Here is a 20,698-nt window from a genome sequence, read left to right as displayed (position 1 = left end):
CTGATCATCAGATCGGCTAAGTTTCATTCCCTCGCAGAGAGGATTTCAGTGACTCCCTTGGAATAAATTCCTTCATTTCCAGAACAGAATCCAGTTTTCTTCTTCTCCTGGCATTGCCACATTGTGTTTCTTCACCACTGACTCAGGTCGGAAATTTCAGAGTTCTGTGCTATCAAACCCATTGTGAGAAGCACCGCCATGCCCCATGGCCATGAGCAAAAATTTCGGTCAACAGAGACTTTTTATCTGGGTTCCAAGCTGGCAAAGCTGATGAACTATACCTGTGTAAAGACCTTTGATGGTTCCAGGACTGGAGAGACCTCTCCTATGAATAAAAAGAATGGAATTGATTTTTTATTTAAAAAAATTTTTTAATGTTTGTTTATTTTTGAGAGAGAGAAAGAGACAGATAGAGTGTGAGTGGGGAAGGGGCAGAGAGAGAGGGAGACACGGAATCTGAAGCAGGCTCCAGGCTCTTAGCTGTCAGCACAGAACCCCACACGGGGCTTGAACTCACGAACCATGAGATCATGATCAGCCAAAGTCAGATGCTTAACTGACTGAGCCACACAGACACCCCAAAAGAATGGGATTTAAATGTAACACTGTTTCTGTCATGAGACTAATATTCAGCATCTGTGTATACAACTATTTCTTTTTAAAATTGTGAAATACTTTAAATGTACAAAAAGGTATATAGCACAACCTTGTAATAGCTACCTCTGTACATCTCATACAACTTTACACAGTCATAACATCTTGCTGTGTTTGCTTACATCTTTTTTCATTAAGAAATAAAACGTAGGGGTGCCTGAATGTTCATTTGTTGAACATCTGACTTCTACTGCGGTAATAATCTCACAGTTTGTGAGTTCGAGCCCCACATCGGGCTTTGTGCTGACAGCATGGAGCCTGCTTGGGATTCTCTGTCTCTGTCTCTCTCTGTACCTCCCTCACTCATGCTCACTCTCTCTCAAAAATAATTAATTAATTAATTGATTGATTGATTGATTAATTTAAAAAAAAAGAAATAAAACCCAACAAATGTGGTAAACCATATTTTGACCTCATTCCTCTCCCCAGAAAAATTAATAGCCTGAATTTGGTACTTACCATTCCCATATATATTTTTAGACTTTGATTATATATATATTTGTTCATAAAGTTTTTATAGTGTTGTTTTCCAGGCTGAAAACTTTGTATAACTTTATGTCGACCTAATCTGTATGCTCTACATATAAAAAAATTATCCATGGGGACACAAATAGCATTAGTTTTTCATTTTAATTGCTGAGTAGTATTCAATTATGTGAATATACCACAATTCATTATTTCTCCTATTGGTGAACATTCAGGTTGTATCCATACATATACATATACATATGGTTGTATCCATATATATATATATACACACACACATATATATATGGATACATATATATATGGATACATATATATATGGATACATATATATATGGATACAAATACATACATACATATATATATATATATATATATATATATATATATATATATATAAATTTGCCGTCATAAGCAATGCTCCCAGATTTATTTTTGTACATGTCTCTTTGACTCATTAACAAGACTGTCTTTCAAAATGGAATCATTCTGGGGCACCTGGGTGGCTCAGTCGGTTAGGCCTCCGACTTGGGCTCAGGTCATGATCTTGCGGTTCATGAGTTTGAGCCTGGCATCGAGCTCTTTCCTGACAGCTCAGAGCTTGGAGCCTACTTCAGATTCTGTCTCCCTCTCTCCCTGCCCCTCCCCCACTTGCACACATGGGCTCATGCTCTCTCTCTCTCAAAAATAAACATTAAAATTTTTTTTTTAATTTAAGTTAATTTTTTATTTTTTAAAATTTACATACAAATTAGTTAGCATATAGTGAAACAATGATTTCAGGAGTAGATTCCTTAATTCCCCTTACCCATTTAGCCCATCCCCCCTCCCACAACCTCTCCAGTAACCCTCAGTTTGTTCTCCATATTTATGAGTCTCTTCTGTTTTGTCCCCCTCCCTGTTTTATATTATTTTTGTTAAGCCCTTCCCTTATGTTCATCTGTTTTGTCTCTTAAAGTCCTCATATGAGTGAAGTCATATGATTTTTGTCTTTCTCTGACTAATTTCACTTAGCATAATACCCTCCAGTTCCATCCATGTAGTTGCAAATGGCAAGATTTCATTCTTTTTGATTGCCAAGTAATACTCCATTGCATATATATACCATATCTTCTTTATCCATTCATCCATCGATGGACATTTGGGCTCTTTCCATACTTTGGCTATTGTTGATAGTGCTGGTATAAACATGGGGGTGCATGTGTCCCTTCAAAACAGCATACCTGTAGCCCGTGGATAAATGCCTAGTAGTGCAATTTCTGGATCCTAGGGTAGTTCTATTTTTAGTTTTTCAAGGAACCTCCATACTGTTTTCTAGAGTGGCTGCACCAGTTTGTATTCCCACCAGCAGCGCAAAAGAGATCCTCTTTCTCCACATCCTTGCCAACATCTGTTGCTGCCTGAGTTGTTAATGTTAGCCATTCTGACAGGTGTAAGCATTAAAAAAATTTTTTTAATGGAATTGCTCAGCCATAAGATATGTCCATCCTTATGGGAAAATTACTCTCCAAAGTGGTTTTTGTCAACTTAGATGGGAGTGAAATTGTTCTTATTGTTATTTAATTTTGCATTCGCTTAGCTACAAGTGGAACTGAGTATATTATTTTTTAATTGACTATTAAAAAATGACTGCATGAGCAGGAGAGGGGCAGAACTTCTTCGTCTGAGAATTATTCACTTTAAACTTTAAATCCACTTAAACCTTAAACTTTAAATTGAAGTTTCTCCTTTTAAAACTTGTTTTGGTCTGAATTCTTTATGTATTCTGGATACTAATCTCTTGTCATGGCAAGTATCTTCTTTCAAGTGACTTGTATTTTCACTTTGTTATTAGTATCTTTTGGTGTACAGAGGTTTTTGAATTTAAACTTTCCCTATGGTTTTACTTCTTGTATTTTGGTTAAAAAAATAAAGTCCTTTCCTACCCTAAAGTCATAAATACATTTTTCTATATTTTAGTTTAAAAGCTTTAATGTTTTCCTTTTTCATTTAAGTATTTAATCTACCTGAAATTATTTTTCATATATATGCTGTTTAATAGGCTATAGCTTAATAGCCAAATGTGTTCTTCTTCAAAATGTATTGGCTATTCTTGGCTTTTTGCCTTTATATATAAATTTGAGAATTAGCTTGTCAAGTTGCACAAAGAACATTCCTGGTATTTTACCGTTTCTCTGACTTTTCTGGATTCATTTTGGGAGACTTGCTGTCTTGGTAATACTGGGACTTCCCATCTGTGAACATCACCTACTTCTTCATTTATTTACTCCTTCAATAATGTTTTGTGACTTTTAATCCACAAAAATGTTGCACATAAATTGTAGATTTAGTCCTCAGTTCCAGGTGGTATGCTGGTGCACAGAAAAGTAATTGGTTTGTGCCTATTGCTCTTGTAGTCCAATAACTTGTTGAATTTTTTTTTTAAATGTTTTTATTTATTTCTGAGACAGAGAGAGACAGAGCATGAGCAGGGGAGGGGCAGAGACAGATGGAGACACAGAATTCAAAGCAGGCTCCAGGCTCTGAGCTGTCAGCACAGAGCCTGACGCGGGGCTCAAACTCACGGATTGTGAGATCATGACCTGAGCTGAAGTCAGACGCCCAACCGACTGAGCCATCCAGGCGCCCCAACTTGTTGAATTCTAATAGTTTATAATTCTCTGGGATTGTCTATGTTGACATAACATCCATGAGAAATGACAGTCTTGTTACTCATTTCTAACTCTTTTTTTTTTTAATGTTTATTTTTGAGAGAGAGAGAGAGAGAGAGAGATAGAGAGAGGCAGAGAGAGAGGGAGACACAGAATCTGAGCTGTCAGCACAGAGCCCAGTGTGGGACTTGAACGCTCAAACCGTGAGATCATGACCTGAACGAAAGTTGGATGCTAACTGACTGAATCACCCAGGCACCCCTCATTTGTAACTCTTATATCACTTTTTTCTTGTTTTACCATGTTAGCAAGGTCCTCCAGTACAGTGTTGGATAGAATCAATGATAGCGGGCATCGTTTACTTTTTTTGCTTAGCTAATTATTATTTTTTTAAACTGTTTATTTTTGAGAGAGAGAGCATGAACAGGGGAGGGGCAGAGAGAGAGAAGGAGGGAGATAATCCCAAGCAGACTCCGTCCACACTGTCAGTGCAGAGCCCGACGTGGGGCTCAAACTCACTAACCCTGACTGAGATTGTGACCTGAGCCAATGTCAGATGCTTAATGGACTGAGCCACCCAGGTGCCCCTACTTTTTCTATGTTATTTATTTATTTATTTTATTTATTTATTTTTCTTTCTTTCTTTCTTTTTTAATTTTATTTAAAAAAATTTTTTAATTAACATCCAAGTTAGCATATAGTGCAACAATGATTTCAGGAGTAGATTCCTTAATGCCCCTTACCCATTTAGCCCATCCCCCCCTCCCACAATCCCTCTAGCAACCCCCTGCTTGTTCTCCATATTTAAAAAAAATTTTTTTTTAACGTCTATTTATTTTTGAGACAGAGAGAGACAGAGCATGAACAGGGGAGGGTCAGAGAGAGAGGGAGACACAGAATCTGAAACAGGCCCCGGGCTCTGAGCTGTCAGCACAGAGCCCGATGCGGGGCTCGAACTCACAGACTGTGAGATCATGACCTGAGCCGAAGTCGGCCGCTCAACCAACTGAGCCACCCAGGCACCCCTATTCTCCATATTTAAGAATCTCTTATGTTTTGTCCCCCTCCCTGCTTTTTATATTATTTTTGCTTCCCTTCCCTTATGTTCATCTGTTTTGTATCTTAAAGTCCTCATATGAGTGAAGTCATATGATATTTGTCTTTCTCTGACTAATTTCATTTAGCATAATACCCTCTAGTTCCATCCACATAGTTGCAAATGGCAAGATTTCATTCTTTTTGATTGCCGAATAATACTCCATTGTGTGTGTGTGTGTGTGTGTGTGTGTGTGTGTGTGTGTGTGTGTGTGTGTGTATACCACATCTTCTGTATCCATTCATCCATTGATGGACATTTGGGCTCCTTCCATACTTTGGCTATTGTTGATAGTGCTGCTATAAACATGGGGGTGCATGTGTCCCTACGAAACAGCACACCTGTATCCCATGGATAAATGCCTAGTAGTGCAATGGCTGGGTCGTGAGGTAGTTCTATTTTTAGTTTTTGAGGAACCTCCATACTGTTTTCCAGAGTGGCTGCACCAGTTTGCATTCCCACTTCTTCTACTTTAACAGTTACCATTGAATAAGATATTTGCTGTAGGTATTTGGTTGATTCCTACCCTCAGGTTAAGGGTATTCTTTTATATACTTATTAAGATGATTTAAAAAAACTATGAATGTGTTTTCATTTATAGCAAATGCATTTTCTGCAAGTATTAAAAGAATTACATAACTTTCTTTGCTTTGTTAACGAGGTAAATTACATTAATAAATTTTCTAATATTATACCATGGTTGTATCCCTAGAGTAAACACAGTTTAAAGGAAATTTTTTATGTATTTGCATTTTAAGAAAAATTTTTTAATACTTTTGCATTTATATTCGTAAATGAGATTAGCCTATAGTTTTCCTCTGTCATAGTCTCTGTTGGTTTTGGCATAATGGTTACATCAGCTTAATTAAATGAACTGTAGAATTTGTCTTAGTTTTCTATGCTCTGGAACATAAGATTGAGATTGCCTATTCTTTGAGTTTTTGTATACGCGTATTCAAGAGGGGTAGATTTTTTTTTTGAGAGAGAGAGAAAGCACAAGCACGGGAGGAGCAGAGAAAGAGAGAGAGAGAGAGAAAAAAAGAGAGAGAATCCCAAGCAGCCTCTGCACTGTCAGTGCAGGACTTGATCTCACAAACTGAGAGGTCATGACCTGAGCTGAGATCAAGAGTCAGACACTTAAGTGACTGAGCCACTCAGGTGCCTGGAGAGGGGTAGATTTTTAAAATGTTGAAACATTCTTTAATGGTTATTGGATTATTTAGGTTTAAAAATTTTGTCCTTAAGTCAGTTTTGATAAGTAATATTTTTCTACAAATTTTCATTTTCAAGTATATTGGCATAAAGTCGAATATTTCTTATGCTTTTAGCATCTACTTTCTCTGTAGTTGTGCTCCCTTTTTCATTCCTTGTATGTTTGCTTTTTTCTTTTTTCCTAATAAACCTTGCCACAGTCTATTTTATTAGTCTTTAAAAAACCCAACATTTGGTTTTGTTGGTTATGCTATTAACTTCTTGTTTTCTGATTCATTCATTTCTCTTCTTATTTTACTTTTTATTCTTTATGTTTCTTTGGACTTGCTCTGCTGTTCTTTTTCTAATCTTTTAAGTTGAATGTTTTGTCCATTCATTTTCACTCTTTCTTCTTTTTAAGGCAAACATTTATAGTGCTTCCCAAAGAAAGAAATGACCCCAAATACCAGGCTTACCTTCTGGAGTTCCTTCTCCTGAATCTTGGCTTTGTCGTTCTTCATGGCCTCTTTAAGATCCCAATACATTCAAGTAGACTTACTTTGTTGAGGTATATTGTTGAAGTCATTGTTGTAAATATCGCTAAGGTAATTATTGAGGTATCTATATACAGTAAACTGTCTATATGTAAAATGTACAATTTGGTAATTTTTAAATATTTACTCATTTATTTGAGAGAGAGAGAGAATGCAAGAGGGGGAGGGACAGAGAGAGAAGGAGATACAGAATCTGAAGCAAGCTCCAAGGCTCTCAGCTGTCAGCACAGAGCCCAGTTCGGGGCTGGAACCGACGAACCGTGACATGAGCCGAAGTCAGATGCTTAGCTGACTGAGCCGCCCAGCCACCCCTGGTGAGTTTTGGTATATGTATATAACCATGAAACCATTACCACAATAAAAATAATGAACATATTTATCCCTCCCCAAAGTTTCCTTGTGTTCCTTGGTAATCCTTCCTTCCCTACCCTCTGCCCATCCCAACTCCCCCTCTTCAGGCAACCACTGATCTGATCTACCTTCTGTCATGGTAAACTAGTTTGCATTTTCTAGAACTTTATGTTAATGAAAGCATGAAAGTATTTACCTTTTTTTTGGTCTGGATTCTTTCACTCAGCATAATTAAGATTTGTCTGTGTTGTTGCATATACTAATCATTCATTCCTTCTTAAGACTGGGTATGTATATGTAACCACAATTTGTTTATACATTCATCTGTTGATAGGCATTGGAGGATTGTTTCCAGTTTGGGGCTCTTACAAATAAACCTGCTACAAACATTTACCTAAAAGTCTTTTGTGTGGACATATACTTTTATTTCTCTCAGACAAATATCTAGGCATGGGATAGTTGGGTCCAGTGGCATGAGTGCATTTAAAAATATTTTACCTTGTTGTCTCAGCCAGGATTGTCAATTGAATTACTTAAGTTACTATTATAAGAAGTAGAAGTTCCCTATATGTTTTTCTTGTATGTTTGTGGTTTCTATTTTTTGTTTTCTTTTTCTTTTTTTAAAATGTATTTATTTCTTTTGAGAGAGAGAGAGAGAGGGAGAGAGAGAGAGAGAGAACATGAGCAGGGGAGGGACAGAGAGAGAGGGAGAGAAAGAATCCCAAGCAGGCTCCATGCTGTCAGTGCAGAGCCCAATGTTGGGCTCGACATCATGAACCATGAGATCATGACCTGAACCAAAATCAAGAGTTGGACGCTCAACCAGTTGAGTTACCCAGGCACCCCTTGTTTTCTTTTTCTTTTTCTATTTAAGTTTCTGATTCCACTGGAATTTCTTTTGGTGTATGGAATGAGGTATCTTAACTTATTTTTCTCCATATGGTTAATCAATTGTCCCAACACTATTAATCCCATACATTTGGCAGTAATGTAAATAAATTGGTACTTAAAGTGTACTTTGGAAACGCATCAGAATACTGGAAGAAGATTTGGAAATCTTGTTAATTGAAATAAACAGAAACAGAGATTTGTGGGATGCTTGGAAAGGCAACAGGGAAGTGAACAATTCCCAAGTGAAACATTAATTATGGTTATTTTGAGGATATTTTTTGCCATACTTAACAGAAGAACAGACAACAAAAGACATTTTAACCTCAAATATTTATCTCAGACAATAACTTTATGTAGTCTGTACTTTTTCCTCAGTAACAATTATGAAATTTAAGAAAACAAAGTTGTTATTTTGAATTTTAATCATGTTAGTTAGATGTGAAATGAGGATAAGAAATGAAATAGTCTTTCAAGTAGACCAGTGTGAAAATGTATAAAACACAGACTTGCTACAATTCTCTTATATGATTCATAGTTTAGAAACAAACATTTCTCCTTCCCAAGTTAAGATAAATCATGCATGAAGTGGCAAAATTTGCATTTCCCCACTGGAAAAAGAAGCTGCTACTCTTAGTTCTTTTAGATTTGATTTCCAGTGTATGTGGTGTGAACTTTTTGATTACCATGTTAATAAAGATAATTCTTGAATTTTATTATTTTACATTGCAACCTTATTATAATTACTATAGAGGAGGCATAGCTCTTGCTCAAGAACTGTGGATTGCACCTGGGATTTAAATATTTAACATTTTCATAAGAAAATGAGTTTAATATCATGCATGATTTGTGCAAAATATAAATTTGCTTTTAAGAAGATTACATGAACTTGTTTCAAATACTGCAAACTCTGTTATAATTTTTTTTCTGTATAACTTCTCTAAGCTTTCAGCTATCTTAATCCAAAAGCATTTTAATTTATTCACTCAGCTAACATTTGGTTACTCCTTTATTCAACAGATGTTCACTGACACTATAAATGAAGCCTAGGTACTGTTGTAGATGTTGAGGATGCAGTGTGGAACAAAGGCAAGGTCTCTCAACTCATGGGCTGTATGTTCTATTCTAGTGAAATAAACAGACAATGAACACACACATACACAAATGAGATAATTGTAGGTAATAGCAGATACTGTGAAGAAAACTAACTGTGTAATATGAGAGAGAATGACTGAAGTGGGCAGCAGACGAGAGCGTGGCTCACTAATACATACTGAGGATTGGTGCCGAACCCTCTGGATGTGAATCCAAAATGACGCCTACGACGGGCTTTGGAGAAGAGCAGACCTGGATTAAATCCATAGCTCTGCCTGGATGCAAGCAGATTTATCATGAGCTTCAGCCTCATGAGTTCATTGCTTCAGACTCAGAGTTCCTCCCTTGCATATCCCTTGTGAATGAAGGGAGTTGCAGAGTGTTCTAGGTGGTGAGAGCCAGGTAGCAACCAGGAAGCATTCCAGGTGAATTGTTTAAATCTATGTCAGAAGAAAAGGACTTGCATATCTTTTTTTCTTTTTTTTTAAATGTTTATTTTTTTTATATTAAATATAATTTATTGTCAAATTGGTTTCCACACAACACCCAGTGCTCATCCCAACAGGTGCCCTCCTCAATGCCCATCACCCACTTTCCCCTCTCCCCCCACCCCCATCAACCCTCAGTTTGTTCTCAGTTTTTAAGAGTCTCTTATGTTTTGGCTCCCTCCCTCTCTAACTTATTTTTTTTTTCCTTCCCCTCCCCCATGGCCTTCTGTTAAGTTTCTCAGGATCCACATAAGAGTGAAAACATATGGTATCTGTCTTTCTCTGCCCGACTTTTTTCACTTAACATAATACCCTCCAGTTCCATCCATGTTGCTGCAATTGGCCAGATTTCATTCTTTCTCATTGCCAAGTAGTATTCCATCGTATATATAAACCACATCTTGTTTATCCATTCATCAGTTGATGGACATTTAGACTGTTTCCATAATTTGGCTATTGTTGAAAGTGCTGCTGTAAACACTGGGGTACAAGTGCCCCTATGCATCAGCACTTCTGCATCCCTTGGGTAGATTCCTAGCAGTGCTATTGCTGAGTCATAGGGTAGATCTATTTTTAATTTTTTAAGGAACCTCCACATTGTTTTCCAGAGCGGCTGCACCAGTTTGCATTCCCAATAGTGCAAGAGGGTTCCCATTTCTCCACATCCTCACCAGCATCTATATAGTCTCCTGATTTGTTCATTTTAGCCACTCTGACCAGTGTGAGGTGGTATCTCATTGTAGTTTTGATTTGTACTTCCCTGATGAGGAGTGACTTTGAGCATCTTTTCATGTGTCTGTTAGCCATCTGGATGTCTTCTTTAGAAAAGTGTCTATTTATGTCTTCTGCCCATTTCTTCACTGGATTATTTGTTTTTCGCTGTGGAGTTTGATGAGTTCTTTATAGATTTTGGGTACTAGCCCTTTACCCGATATGTCATTTGCAAATATCTTTTCCTATTCCGTTGGTTGCCTTTTAATTTTGTTGATTGTTTCCTTTGCAGTGCAGAAGCTTTTTATCTTGATGAGGTCCCAATAGTTCATTTTTGCTTCTAATTCCCTTGCCTTTGGAGATGTGTCAAGTAAGAAATTGCTGCAGCTGAGGTCAGAGAGGTTTTTTCCTGCTTTCTCCTCTAGGGTTTTGATGGTTTCCTGTCTCACATTCAGGTCCTTCATCCATTTTGAGTTTATTTTTGTGAATGGTGTAAGAAAATGGTCAGTTTCATTCTTCTGCATTTTGTTGTCCAGTTCTCCCAGCACCATTTGTTAAAAGAGACTTTTTTTTTCCATTGGGTACTCTTGACTGCTTTGTCAAAGATTAGTTGGCCATACATTTGTGGGTACAATTCTGGGGTTTCTATTCTATTCCATTGGTCTATGTGTCTGTTTTTGTGCCAATACCATACTGTCTTGATGATTACAGACTTGTAGTAGAGGCTGAAGTCTGGGATTGTGATGCCTCCGCTTTGGTTTTCTTCTTCAATATTACTTTGGCTATTCGGGGTCTTTTGTGGTTCCATACAAATTTTAGGATTGTTTGTTCTAAGGGACTTGCATATCTAAGAGTCAAGTAATTAGTGGTAGTTTCTGTTTTCATTCTGAATATTCACTTTCATACCTAGTTTTGTACGTGTACATTTGAATTCTATTTCTTTGAGAGCCTCCCTAATCTAACTTGGATAAGCTTCAAGCCCTGCAAAACTTGGGTTCATTCCTATCTTGGCCATTGTCTATTTGTATGACTCTGGGTAGGGTATTAAAATTCACTGTGCTTTAGTTTCCTCTTTTGTAAAATGGGAATAGTGCCCTGATCATCAGATTGTGTGAGAATTAAATGAAATTAAATAATATTTTAAATGTTATGCACAGCATCTGACACATAGTAAGAGGTTACATAATAAGTGGTTATTAAACTATTAAGTTATAATAATAAGCTATTACTATTATAAATTATGTTATAATTATAAACCCTCAAAGGATATATAATTCGGGTGGAGAAACAAAATCAGCAGACATAGTTTTATAGGACACTTGTATACAGAACAGTACGGAGGTTGAAAATGTAGGCTCTGGAGTCAGATAAGCCTATTTAAAACCTAGTTCTGTGACTTATTTGCTGTGTGACCTTAAGGCAGTCACTTAAATTCTGAGTCTCAGGTTCCTCATTGGTAGAATGGGGGCAATATCTTGTCAGTGCACGGCAAATCTTTAATAATATCAAGGTATTTAAACTAGAGAAATTCTCTCACATAAGCACAGGAGACCTTCATGAGAATGTCCATTGCTTCTTTGTTTACAATGGAGAAAAATTGGAAACAATTCAATTTTTATTTTATTTTTTAAGAAAAAAAATTTTTTAAATATTTATTTATTTATTTTCGAGAGAGAGAGAGAGAGAGAGAGAGAGAGAAAGAGAGAGAGGAGAGAGAGCACGTGTGGGGGAGGGGCAGAGAAAGAGAGAGGGAGACACAGAATCCAACGCAGGCTCCAGGCTCTGAGCTGTCAGCAAAAAGCCCGATGCGAGGCCTGAACCCACAAACCGTGAGATCATGACCTGAGCCCAAGTCAGGCACTCAACTGACTGAGCCACCCAGGTGCCCCGAAACAATCCAATCTGTTTATTCATACAATGGAAAATATAGGAATTAAAATGAATGAACTAGATCTATGGTTTTAATAGTAATAAACCTAAAAGCATAATGCTAAGAAAAAGCAAATTATAGAATGTATATATACTGATAACACTCATGGGGATAAATAAAATCACATAAAATATTACCATATATTGTTTATGAGTATATGTGATTTAATTATCCATTGCTTCATAATAAACCACCCTAAAACTTATGGCTTAAATCAACAATTTTTTTTGGCCTAAAATTCTGCATTCTGGGCTCAACTCAGCTGGGCAGTTCTGCTGGTTTTACTAGTCAGTCACTCACTTGGTGGCTGGAAGGTCATCTGGAGCTGGGGTCAGTGGCACCTGGGACAGCTGAAATTTTCTCTTTCTCCGTCCCGAGAAGTTTTGGGACTTCTCATTCCCATGTAATCCCATTTAGTCATCATGTGTGGTCCCATTTACCTGTGGACCCTATGTGTAGTCTCTCACATAGGCTGTATTCTTACATGGTGGGTCACGGCTCCCAAGCGTGCAAAAGTAGAAGGAGCCAAGAATTATTAAAGCCTAGTTATGGAATTGGCCCAGTATCATTCCTACCATTCACAGACCAGCTCAGGATCTAGGAAGGGGGTCTACTGAATGGTGTGAATTCCAGGAGGCGTGGCTCATTGGAGGCAGCTAATGTAACAGAGCACCACAGTGTGTGTGTGTGTGTGTGTGTGTGTGTGTGTGTGTGTGTGTGTGTGTGTTTGTGTGTGTGTGTGTAATGAATCTACACATTGTAGTCAGAATACACACAAATTTATGATACTAGTTGCCAATGGCTAGGAAGGGAGAGGTATGGGACTGGGAAAAAAAGAATTTTCAGTGTACCTATAACATTGTGTTTCTCTAAAAACTAAATCTGAAGTAAACATTACCCTTCACACTTTTTTTAAAAATTAAAAAGTTGATTAAACAATAGTTATTAGTATGTAGGGAGGTTTGGTGAATTCGGTAAAGTTGCATGATACAAAATAATGTACAGAAATCGGTTGCATTTCTATACACCAATAATGAAGCAGTAGGAGGAGAAATTAAGAAAACAATCCCTTTTACAATTATACCCCAAATAATAAGATACCTAAGAATAAACTTAACCAAAGAGGTCAAAGACCTGTGCTCTGAGAACTATAAAACACTGATGAAAGAAATTGAAGGTGACACAAAGAAATGGAAAGACATTCCATGCTCATGGATTAGAACAACAAATATTGTTAAAATATCTATACTACCCAAAACAATCTACACTTTAAAAAATTTTTATTTTAACATTTATTTAGTTTTGAGACAGAGAGAGAGCATGAACAGGGGAGGGGCAGAGAGAGAGGGAGACACAGAATCTGAAACAGGCTCCAGGCTCTGAGCTGTCAGCACAGAGCCTGATGCGGGGCTCAAACTCACGGACCGTGAGATCATGACCTGAGCTGAAGTTGGACGCTTAACTGACCAAGCCACCCAGGCGCCCCAACAATCTACACTTTTAATGCAATCTCTATCAAAATACCAACAGCATTTTTCACAGAACTGGAACAAACCGTTCTAAAATTTATATGGAATCACAAAAGAACATGAATAGCCAAAGCAATTTCGAAAAAGAAAAGCAATGCTAGAGGCATCACAATTCTGGACTTCAAGTTATATTACAAAGCTATAATAATCAAAACAGCATGATACTGGCACAAAAATAGACATGTAGATCAATGGAACAGAATAGAATATCAAGAAATAAAACCACAACCATAAGGTCAATTATTCTTTGACAAAGTGGGAAGGAATATCCAATGGGAAAAAGATACTCTCTTCAAAAAATGGTGTTGCGAAAACTGGAGAGCAACATGCAAAAGAATGAAACTGGACCACTTTATTATGCCATACACAAAAATAAATTCAAAATGGGTTAAAGACCTAAATGTGAGACCTGAAACCATAAAAATCCTAGAAGAGAGCACAGGCAGTAATTTCTTTGACATCAGCTGTAGCAACTTGTTTCTAGATAGGTCCCCTGAAGCAAGGGAGACAAAAGCAAAAATAAACTATTGAGATTACATCAAAATAAAAAGCTTCCGCACAACAAAGGAAACATTCAATAAGACTAAAAGGCAATCTATGGAATGGTAGAAGATATTTGCAAGTGACATATCCAATGAAGGGTTAGTATCCAAAATATATAAAGAACTGATACAACTCAACAGCCAAAACCAAATAATCCAACTTAAAAATCGGCAGAAGACATGAACAGACTTTTCTCCAAAGAAGATATGCAGATGGCCAACAGACACATGAAAAGATGCTCATCATCACTTATTATCAGGGAAATGCAAATCAAAACTACAATGAGATATCACCTCACGCCTGTCAGAACGGCTAGAAACACAACACTAGAAACAACAGGTGTTGGCGAGGATGTGGAGAAAAAGGAACCCTCATGTACTGTTGGTGGTAATGCAAACTGGTGCAGCCACTGGGGAAAACAATATGGAGATTCCTCAGAAATTTAAAAATAAAACTTCCTTATAATCCAGCAATCACACCACTGGGTATTTACCCAAAGAATACAGGTACACTAATTCAAGGGGATACGTGCACCCCTATGTGTATAACAGCATTATTTACAATGGCCAATATATGGAAGAAGCTCCAGTGTCCATCAACTGATGAATGGGTAAAGAAGATGTGGTGTGTATATATACAATGGAATATTACTCAGCCATAAAAAGGAATGAAGTCTTGCCATTTTCAATGACATGGATGGAGCTAGAGAGTATAATGCTAAGCGAAATAAGCCAGTCAGAGAAAGACAAATATGATTTCACACATGTGGAATTTAAAAACAAACAACAAAGCAAAGGGATGAAAGAGAGAGAGAGGGGGACAAAGCAAGAAACAATGAATTATAGAGACTTAATTATAGAGACTCTTAATTACAGAGACTCTTAATTATAGAGAACAAACTGATGGCTACTAGTGGGGAGAGGGGTGGGGTGGGGGATTGGGTTAAATAGGTGGTGATTATGGACTGCACTTGTTGTGATGAGCACAGGGTGTTGTATGCAAGTGCTGAATCATACACCTGAAAGTAATATAACACTTTATGTTAACTGGAATTAAAATAAAAACTTAAAATATACATATAGGAAGGTTTAGGTTAATAACCCAATAATCTGGCATGCTTTGTGTTTAGGAACATTGTCTTCGTACCATGGCTCTTTGCATGGTAGCACATCTCCTCTGATTCACACAGAAACAGGCAACCTCAAGGTCAGAGTTTTAAATATGATGATTAAATGCAGCTTTATAAACACTTAGTATGGTATTGAATGTTGAGTTTCATAGTGTGATGAAAGCAAATGTGCTCATAATTATTCAATTCATCCCAGATTTCCCAGTGTCATTGGAGAACAGCCCAGGGTGACATAAATGACAGGCTGCGCATGAGGCTGTTACAAATATGAAGAACAGTGTGGGCTGCAAACATCAGTGAAAGAAAGCTTCAGGAGGATGTGTGATGTGAATTAGACGTCAGTGATTGGGTTGTTTTGGACAAGTGGGTTAGATGGCTCAAGATTCAGGGCATCAGAGGAGAGGAGAAATGTTCCAGAAGAGTGAGAATCCCAAGTGTAAGAAGTTGGGTAGGGGAAAATTTGGAGGTCCTTAAGAAGAACATTAAAGAAGTGTCAAAGAGTCATAAGAGCATTTTAACAATAACACAAAATGTGAAATTTCATTTAAATGAAAAACCTTATTTGAATTGAAAAATGATTTTAAATTTTGTCTCTGTTAGTAGTTAACTTTATATTACAGCTGGCTAAACCCTTGACTTTAAAGTGACAAAATAGAGAAAACAGTTATTCCATGTTGGCACTGAAACCTTGGGTCACAAGTCTGAGAAGTGACTTAGTCAGTCATGACTTGCCCAAACAATTGAGACTGGGGTGATTCATTAGTGGCCTGTTTTATTAATAACCATTATTCAACTAACAGGGAATACTTCCCAGATGATGAGTATGTCTAGAAACCAACTTAATAGGCTTTGGGTAGCTCTGAATGTTGGGGCAAGAACTGCCCACGGGAGTGGGGGTGTCTACCATACTCTAAGCAGTTGTAGACAGTAGATACTGCACTGAAATTGGTACCTGTGTGGCTAGACAGAGGAATGAGAAGCTTCAATAATCAAGTGGAGGAAGCTTTAAAAATATTTAATATTGAACAAAAAACATTCCTCTAAGAAGAGAGTTTTGTGTAACTGCTCTGTTCAGGCAATTTGAATTAATGGCCTCCTGCCCAACATAAGCTTGGGGCAACCTTGGGGCAGCCATGATTTAACACCCTTTTAAAGAATGGACAAGCAGAGGGCAGCGAGGCAGATCATTACAAACAACCTCAGAGCCAAGAGCCAAGGACCCTGAGTAGGTTAGAGTCCAGGAGAGGCCAGCAGGCAAAGAGTGTGGCAAATCAGACATCTGGTGAGGATCCATTGAGCTTTGTGTTACTGTGGGAGGAATCTCATCTCTGGTGACTCCATGTGGACCAAGTGTTTGTGAGTTGTTCAACCTTGGTTGACAAAACTTAGGTTTTGTTTGTATATTATTCTACAATGGCTAACACTTGGGTGTTAGTTGTAGAAATGTTAGCAGGACACATGAAGTACTTAAGTTATTCTCTTGAAATAAAAAAATTTTAAAGCCCCTGGTCCCTTCCCTTCCCTCCCCTTCACTCCTCTTCTCTTTCCCCTCTCTTTCCTTTCTTTCTTTCCCTTCCCGTCTCTTCTCCTCCCCTCCCTTGCTTTCCCTTCCCTTCCTTTCTCTCCCCCTACCATATGTGTAATAAAGATATTGGATCTATTAATTAATTAATTAATTAATTAAAATTCAAGTTCGTTAACATACAGTGTATTGTTGATTTCAGGAATAGAACCCGGTGATTCATCATTTACATATAACACCCAGTGCTCATCCCAACAAGTGTCCTCCTTAATGCCCATCACCCATTTAGCCCATCCCTACCTCTCCTCCAGCAACCCTCAGTTTGTTCTCTGTATGTAAGTCTCTTATGGTTTGGCTCCCTCTCTGTTTTCATCTCATTTTTCCTTCCTTTCCCCTATGTTCATCTGTTGTGTTTCTTCAAATTCCACACAGGAGTGAAATCATATATTTGTCTTTCTCTGACTTATTTTGTTTTGCATAATACACTCTAGTTGTTTCCACATTGTTGCAAATGGCAAGATTTAATTCTTTTTGACTGAGAGATATTGGACTTTTAAAGCTGTATATGTAGCTTTCATGTGGGTATTTTTAATTACACATCCCAAGTAATGAAGTTAAAATGTCATGATAAGTTTTGGGTATATGATTAATGGCAAACTGTGACATTCAATGCACAATTTAAGTCAGTGATCTCTAAACACTTTTGATTATGTAAGTTGTAACTCTATCCAATTTTTAAAAAATGATTTATTTATTTTTGAGAGAGCACATGTGGGGGAGGGGCGCAGAGCAAGGACAGAGGATCTGAAGCAGGCTCTGGTCTGACAGCAGCGAGCCCAACGTGGGGCTTGAACTCACGAACCTGGAGATCATGACCTGAGCTGAAGTCAGAGACTCAGCCGAATGAGCCACCAAGGTGCCCCATTCCATCACAGCTTTTGAGTATGCACTCCTAATATATGGAGTTTTTTTATTTATGCACTGTATACATTTACTACTGTACTAATTAAATTAAACTTCTCATATTTTCCCCACTACCTCAATAGTTCAACTTATGTATTTTGGGGATACACGAATCCCCTCCCCCACTGATCCCAACAACTTCACATAATAGTTGAAACAATTAACTAGTTATAAAAAAGAGGTTTTGCGGAAGATGGCGGCGTAGGAGGACGCTGGGCTCACCGCACGTCCTGCTGATCACTTAGATTCCACCTACACCTGCCTAAAGAACCCAGAAAACCGCCAGAGGATTAGCAGAACAGAGTCTCCGGAGCCAAGCGCAGACGAGAGGCCCACGGAAGAGGGTAGGAAGGGCGGCGAGGCGGTGCGCGCTCCACGGACTGGCGGGAGGGAGCCGGGGCGGAGGGGCGGCTCGCCGGCCAAGCAGAGCCCCCGAGTTGGGCTGGCAAAAGCGGAGGGGCCGGACGGACTGTGTTCCGACAGCAAGCGCGACTTAGCGTCTGGGAGGTCAGAAGTTAACAGCTCTGCTCAGAAAGCGGGAAGGCTGGAGGACAAAGGGAGGGAGAGCTGCTGAGCCCCCGGACGGCAGAGCTCAGCTTGGCGGGGAACAAAGGCGCTCGCCAGCGCCATCTCCCCCGCCCATCCCCCAGCCAAAATCCCAAAGAGAACCAGTTCCTGCCAGGGAACTTGCTCGCTCCGCGCAAACACCCAACTCTGTGCTTCTGCGGAGCCAAACCTCCGGCAGCGGATCTGACTCCCTCCCGCTGCCACGGGGCCCCTCCTGAAGTGGATCACCTAAGGAGAAGCGAGCTAAGCCTGCCCCTCCCGCCCCCGTGCACCTTGCCTACCCACCCCAGCTAATACGCCAGCTCCCCAGCACCACAAGCCTGGCAGTGTGCAAGTAGACCAGACGGGCCACACCACCCCACAGTGAATCCCGCCCCTAGGAGAGGGGAAGAGAAGGCACACACCAGTCTGACTGTGGCCCCAGCGGTGGGCTGGGGGCAGACATCAGGTCGGACTGCAGCCCCGCCCATCAACTCCAGTTATACACCACAGCACGGGGGAAGTGCCCTGCGGGTCCTCACCACTCCAGGGACTGTCCAAAATGACCAAACGGAAGAATTCCCCTCAGAAGAATCTCCAGGAAATAACAACAGCTAATGAACTGATCAAAAAGGATTTAAATAATATAACAGAAAGTGAATTTAGAATAATAGTCATAAAATTAATCGCTGGGCTTGAAAACAGTATACAGGACAGCAGAGAATCTCTTGCCACAGAGATCAAGGGACTAAGGAACAGTCACGAGGAGCTGAAAAACGCTTTAAATGAAATGCAAAACAAAATGGAAACCACGACGGCTCGGATTGAAGAGGCAGAGGAGAGAATAGGTGAACTAGAAGATAAAGTTATGGAGAAAGAGGAAGCTGAAAGAAAGAGAGATAAAAAAAATCCAGGAGTATGAGGGGAAAATTAGAGAACTAAGTGATACACTAAAAAGAAATAATATACGCATAATTGGTATTCCAGAGGAGGAAGAGAGAGGGAAAGGTGCTGAAGGGGTACTTGAAGAAATTATAGCTGAGAACCTCCCTGAACTGGGGAAGGAAAAAGGCATTGAAATCCAAGAGGCACAGAGAACTCCCTTCAGACGTAACTTGAATCGATCTTCTGCACGACATATCATAGTGAAACTGGCAAAATACAAGGATAAAGAGAAAATTCTGAAAGCAGCAAGGGATAAACATGCCCTCACATATAAAGGGAGACCTATAAGACTCGTGACTGATCTCTCCTTTGAAACTTGGCAGGCCAGAAAGGCTTGGCACGATATCTTCAGTGTGCTAAACAGAAAAAATATGCAGCCGAGAATCCTTTATCCAGCAAGTCTGTCATTTAGAATAGAAGGAGAGATAAAGGTCTTCCCAAACAAACAAAAACTGAAGGAATTTGTCACCACGAAACCAGCCCTACAAGAGATCCTAAGGGGGATCCTGTGAGACAAAGTACCAGAGACATCACTACAAGCATAAAACATACAGACATCACAATGACTCTAAACCCGTATCTTTCTATAATAACACTGAATGTAAATGGATTAAATGCGGCAACCAAAAGACATAGGGTATCAGAATGGATAAAAAAACAAGACCCATCTATTTGCTGTCTACAAGAGACTCATTTTAGATCTGAGGACACCTTTAGATTGAGAGTGAGGGGATGGAGAACTATTTATCATGCTACTGGAAGCCAAAAGAAAGCTGGAGTAGCCATACTTATATCAGACAAACTAGACTTTAAATTAAAGGCTGTAACAAGAGATGAAGAAGGGCATTATATAATAATTACAGGGTCTATCCATCAGGAAGAGCTAACAATTATAAATGTCTATGCGCCAAATACCGGAGCCCCCAGATATATAAAACAGTTACTCATAAACATAAGCAACCTTATTGATAAGAATGTGGTCATTGCAGGGGACTTTAACACCCCACTTACAGAAATGGATAGATCATCTAGACACACAGTCAATAAAGAAACAAGGGCCCTGAATGATACATTGGATCAGATGGACTTGACAGATATATTTAGAACTCTGCATCCCAAAGCAACAGAATATACTTTCTTCTCGAGTGCACATGGAACATTCTCCAAGATAGATCATATACTGGGTCACAAAACAGCCCTTCATAAGTTTACAAGAATTGAAATTATACCATGCATACTTTCAGACCACAATGCTATGAAGCTTGAAATCAACCACAGGAAAAAGTCTGGAAAACCTCCAAAAGCATGGAGGTTAAAGAACACCCTACTAACGAATGAGTGGGTCAACCAGGCAATTAGAGAAGAAATTAAAAAATATATGGAAACAAACGAAAATGAAAATACAACAATCCAAACGCTTTGGGAC

At 38.8% G+C, this 20,698-nt stretch overlaps 1 protein-coding gene across 1 annotated transcript in view; it reads left to right on the top strand.

The window, feature by feature from the left end:
- LOC131494315 (DNA repair and recombination protein RAD54B) overlaps positions 1 to 7,374 on the top strand; it is a 121,825-nt gene extending 114,451 nt beyond the window's left edge. The window contains exon 14 of the mRNA XM_058698584.1: positions 6,773 to 7,374. Coding sequence (XP_058554567.1) covers positions 6,773 to 6,924 — 152 coding nt within the window. The 3' untranslated portion in view covers positions 6,925 to 7,374. The remainder of the gene's footprint in view (positions 1 to 6,772) is intronic.
- The last annotated feature ends 13,324 nt before the right edge of the window (positions 7,375 to 20,698 follow it).

Source organism: Neofelis nebulosa, chromosome 14 (genome assembly GCF_028018385.1).
Source record: "Neofelis nebulosa isolate mNeoNeb1 chromosome 14, mNeoNeb1.pri, whole genome shotgun sequence".
Taxonomy (NCBI): domain Eukaryota; kingdom Metazoa; phylum Chordata; class Mammalia; order Carnivora; family Felidae; genus Neofelis; species Neofelis nebulosa.
This window is presented reverse-complemented; position numbering and strand designations above follow the sequence as displayed.